Consider the following 2221-nt stretch of genomic DNA (forward strand, 5'->3'; position numbering starts at 1 on the left):
TACTATACATCCCAGCCTCTTACCTGCTCAGTCCTGCTGCATGAGGAGTTACTATACATCCCAGCCTCTTACCTGCTCAGTCCTGCTGCATGAGGGCTCTCGTCTTCCTAGGCTTGAGTTTCATTATCAGGTAAATTCTGGGCTCTAAGAGGAGGAAGGAAGGAAGAGAAATGAAGCTCCCCTGACATAATATACATCCCTCACTCCTTGATACATTTCTGTCTGGTAGAATTATTCTTATTTTGAGCCGGGCGGTGGTGGCGCACACCTTTAATCCCAGCACTTGGGAGGCAGAGGCAGGCAGAGCTTTGTGAGTTTGAGGTCAGCCTGGTCTACAAGAGCGAGTTCCAGGACAGGCTCTAAAGCTATAGAGAAACCTTGCCTCGAAAAACCAAAATTATTCTTATTTTATTCACGAGGAAAGCAGTGCCTCAAAAAACATGACCTGTGTGATGTTTGTGAGTGTGAGCATGCGCACAGCTTATGTCTGAAGGCCAGAGGACAGGCTGCTAAAGTCCAGGCCTCCCCTTTTACCTTGGTGAGGTAGCTGGCTTTAGAGCTTCTGATGATTCTTGTCTCTCTGTCTCCCAGCTCTCCAGTTGGAGTGCACGTGTGTGTGTGTGTGTGTGTGTGTGTGTGTGTGTGTGTGTGTGTGTTTGTGACCTGCAGATGCACGATTACCTCCGCATTCTAGAAAACACCATCCAGTTTGGATTTCCAGTGCTGCTTCAGAATGTGCAGGAGTATCTGGACCCCACCCTCAACCCAGTGCTCAACAAATCTGTAGCTCGAATTGGTCAGAGCCTAGGCTTGTTGTGAGCTGGTCCTAGAGAATTGATTCAAGTCAGCTTCACCAGCCCTCAAAGACATTAATTGACCCAAGGGCAGACAACTTCAAGTGGTAAAGTCGGGATTTGACCTAAAACCATCTGCCCTCGAGCCTGTGTGTTCCATCCACCATGTAGCAATCTTTCCTAGGTGGCAGAGAAACTGGATATGCTGAAGAAGCAGTACGATGAGAAGCTGGCGCAGAAGGAGGAGCTTCGCAAGAAATCGGAAGAGATGGAGCTGAAACTGGAGCGAGCAGGAATGTTGGTGTCTGGACTGGCTGGTGAAAAGGCCCGTTGGGAGGAGACCGTGCAGGTGAGGTGGGCTGCAACAGTGACCATCCCCCCCCCCCAGTAGCCTATCCCTGTGTCCACGGAGAGGCAATGGTCAGTGTAGGAAATCCAAGAGTAGACAGTGGGTGTCTCTCCCTCCCCTTCTCACGTTTGGTGAGAATTTACAAGGAACGGCATCCGTCCACTGGGGGTGGGTTCCATGAGGGAGCTAGAAGGCACACTAGACCTCTTGGTACAGCTTGTCTTCCTAAGAGGTAACAGGCGTCCATCTTGTCTCTGGTTCCTGAGTTTCTGGCTCCAGGAAAGGGTTAGATCTTATCTGTGGATAATTAGAGTCCTCAGAGAGCTGGGCTTTAGAAAGGGAAGACTGGCTTTGATCTAGGCCAGAGTCTAGGAGATTATCTTGTGAAGCATCTCGGCCATCTCCGGAGGTCTGGGGTCCCAGGCATTTACCATCTCCTACTGTATCCCAGGGCCTGGAGGAGGATCTGGGCTACCTGGTGGGTGACTGTCTGCTGGCAGCTGCCTTCTTGTCCTACATGGGGCCTTTTCTGACCAACTACCGGGATGAGATTGTCAATCAAATCTGGATCAGGAAGGTGAGAAGGGGCCAGGTGTGATAAGGGAGCATTTGGGGTGTGCCCTGGAAGAGGTGCAAGCAAGAGGCAGAGTCGCTGGAGTCTAGCTGAATTTGGGGGTTCTTCTTTCCCCAGATCCGGGAGCTTCAGGTTCCCTGTTCACCTTGCTTTGCCATTGATAGCTTCCTGTCCAATCCTACCAAAGTTCGGGACTGGAACATCCAGGGATTACCCTCGGATGCCTTCTCCACTGAGAATGGCATCATCGTCACCAGGGGCAACAGGTGAGAACAGTTCCAGGAGTGAGAGGCAGAGGAGGAGCAGAGCCTGTCTTCTGACGGTGGCTTCTTCTCTCAGGTGGGCCCTCATGATCGATCCTCAGGCCCAAGCCCTCAAGTGGATTAAGAACATGGAAGGAAACCAGGTACTATGTGGGGCAGTTGTTGGGTGCCCCCGAGAGTCTCCCAAGCCTAGTTGTTGTTGTTTCTCTTCTTCTTCTTCCTCCTCCTCCTCCTCCTCCTC

General features: G+C 51.4%; 1 protein-coding gene across 1 annotated transcript in view; it reads left to right on the forward strand.

Moving 5' to 3' along the window:
* Dnah2 (dynein axonemal heavy chain 2) overlaps positions 1–2221 on the forward strand; it is a 131251-nt gene that overhangs the window by 112532 nt on the left and 16498 nt on the right. The window contains exons 66-69 of the mRNA XM_026780620.1: positions 979–1143; positions 1595–1720; positions 1835–1983; positions 2057–2123. Coding sequence (XP_026636421.1) covers positions 979–1143; positions 1595–1720; positions 1835–1983; positions 2057–2123 — 507 coding nt within the window. The remainder of the gene's footprint in view (positions 1–978; positions 1144–1594; positions 1721–1834; positions 1984–2056; positions 2124–2221) is intronic.

This window comes from Microtus ochrogaster, chromosome 7 (genome assembly GCF_000317375.1).
Source record: "Microtus ochrogaster isolate Prairie Vole_2 chromosome 7, MicOch1.0, whole genome shotgun sequence".
Classification (NCBI taxonomy): Eukaryota; Metazoa; Chordata; class Mammalia; order Rodentia; family Cricetidae; genus Microtus; species Microtus ochrogaster.